Raw genomic sequence first — 2,235 nt, 5'->3', positions numbered from 1 at the left:
GCCTTGGAGGAGATTATGTTGAGAAATAAAAAAAAAAAATTCTTAAAAACGTTGTTTTTCTTGGTCAGGCCGGAAACTTATCAATCCACCCTCGTATTCTTAAAACTTCCATGGAATTTTTAAAAGCTTTAAAAAGTCTCAAGGAATGACCATCAACTGGGTAATGAAGTATCAAGGCCATTAATTTATAGAAATTGTTTTTATTAATGGGATTTTACTGTATGTCCTAAGAATATTGTTCATAAAATGTTAAAAATTCTTATCACAAAAAAATAAAGCATAAACTTAGAGAGCGGAAAAGTTGTTCTGTATTTATACCGAAATGATTAAGAATTATCCTGGTTAGTATACTTTTTCAGTTTATGTGATTTTCAAAGAGAGCAGCGAAGCTTTATTTGCTTTACATGCTACAGTGGTAAAGTACAGTAAAAAAATAAAAAATAAAAACAAATTTACTGGAGAAAATGTTATTTGAAGATAAAACATTCAACATACCGATTACCTATTAATTATGATTTTATTTATGTTAGAAAGTGATCACCTTACAGAAAAAATTGGGCGGGGTAACAGCCAGTGAGGTTACTCTAGTCTGATTTACCTCGCTGGCCGTTACCCTGCTTCACCGATTACCTGCAAGGTTTCTTACTCCCAGTGTTTTATATGTGCTATTGCGGTTATCTTCAACTGACTATAAAAAATATGTAATTTTTTAAATACTTACCTTGCTGCGGTAAACAAACAGGCCTAATGGTTTTATTGAAAGTTACTGGTTTTCTAAGACGAAGTAAAGCTATATCATGATTGTAAGAATTCATATCAAAATTTCGATGACGAATTACTGCTCCTACTGCTCTCATTATAGCCACGCCATCAGTGTTTACATATTGATCATGATCTCCAAGTATTACTTTAAGCTTCGAGCGCTTTAATCTGTAAATATATAAATGTACATGCTTAATTTGCTGCATTTCAAAATGTTGTGTTATTTTTTAATTTCGACGTGATTCCATATTTTGAAAAATATACCGTCAGATGGGTCTAGCAAAGATATTATTTTAGGAATAATGCCTATCTCTTTCTGCTTCGTATCCTGCAGTTTAAAGAGCAAATTAGACGATAAGTAACTAGTTATTGCAGCCAAAAGTGCGTATCCTTCTTTTCCCCTGAGTGTGGGGTTAAGTGGTTAATAAAAAGGCAATGAAAAGGCTACAAATTCGAAACTTTTTATGACAATAATTCTGCAATAAAAGCAAAGAATATTAGCATGCTCAAAATTTGAGATTATTTTGTTATGACAATGTACAATATGAAAGGCAACATAATTATCGAGAACATTTTCTTATTGAGGTTTAGCAAGTACTTTTCACTTTACATAATTAAAATACAGAAAATTACAGCCTTTTATAAAAATAATTTGTATCAAAACTTACTCACAAAACTAATACAACCTTTAAAGTAAAGTTTGATACTTATATTACAGAGAAAATAATAGAAAATTATACGGATTTTTCTCGGGGAAAAAATAAAATGATAAATTACTAGTAGTAAATGTACATGAGCGATAATTAATAATTTCGAATTTCAAGCTCTTAAAATAAACAAATATACACATATCTACTTTTTAAAAAATTTAAAACCGTTCCAAATAAAAAGATTTTAGATTAGGTGAAATTTAAAAAAATGGAAATACTTCGAATGAAAGGAAAAGAAATTGAAATTGTATTATTTCTAAATGAAAGCCTTAAAAATTGAAAGTTTATGAATATGAATCACATTAAAATAAATAGTAAAATACTTTTTGGCTCCACATATGGGCCCTCTTCAGCGATTTATGCTAGAAAAAGTTCTTTTTTTGTTACACTTTACGTTTATACCTAAAACATATTTTTGTGCGTCAACTTTTTGTATATAGCATCAATAATTGTTTTATGCAGCTAAGTTATACTAACAACATTTATGCATTTTTATTTAATACTTGATATTTTAAAGTTAGTTTCTAACAATCGTCCATTAAAGAAATTAAATTATTATTTTTGACTTCTGCGTACAACCGTACGTCATTATTGCACTATACTTATTTACGTGGAAAACCGATTTTTATTTTTGATGAATATGAGCACCATTACTAGAGCACAACAGCGAAGTTATAAACTTGAAACCGTATGATACGAAAACAGAGACAAATAATAAGTCGCTATCTGTTACTAAGCTTAAAAAATAAAATTCTTAGTGTTT

At 29.1% G+C, this 2,235-nt stretch overlaps 1 protein-coding gene across 1 annotated transcript in view; it reads right to left on the bottom strand.

Moving 5' to 3' along the window:
* The window catches only part of LOC117171270 (trypsin-1-like), a 26,246-nt gene that overhangs the window by 15,059 nt on the left and 8,952 nt on the right, over positions 1-2,235 (bottom strand). Inside the window, exon 4 of the mRNA XM_033358404.1 lies at positions 721-930. Coding sequence (XP_033214295.1) covers positions 721-930 — 210 coding nt within the window. The remainder of the gene's footprint in view (positions 1-720; positions 931-2,235) is intronic.

Source organism: Belonocnema kinseyi, chromosome 4, assembly GCF_010883055.1.
Source record: "Belonocnema kinseyi isolate 2016_QV_RU_SX_M_011 chromosome 4, B_treatae_v1, whole genome shotgun sequence".
NCBI lineage: Eukaryota > Metazoa > Arthropoda > Insecta > Hymenoptera > Cynipidae > Belonocnema > Belonocnema kinseyi.
The sequence above is the reverse complement of the archived record's forward strand: the minus strand, read 5'-3'. Positions and strand labels throughout refer to the sequence as shown.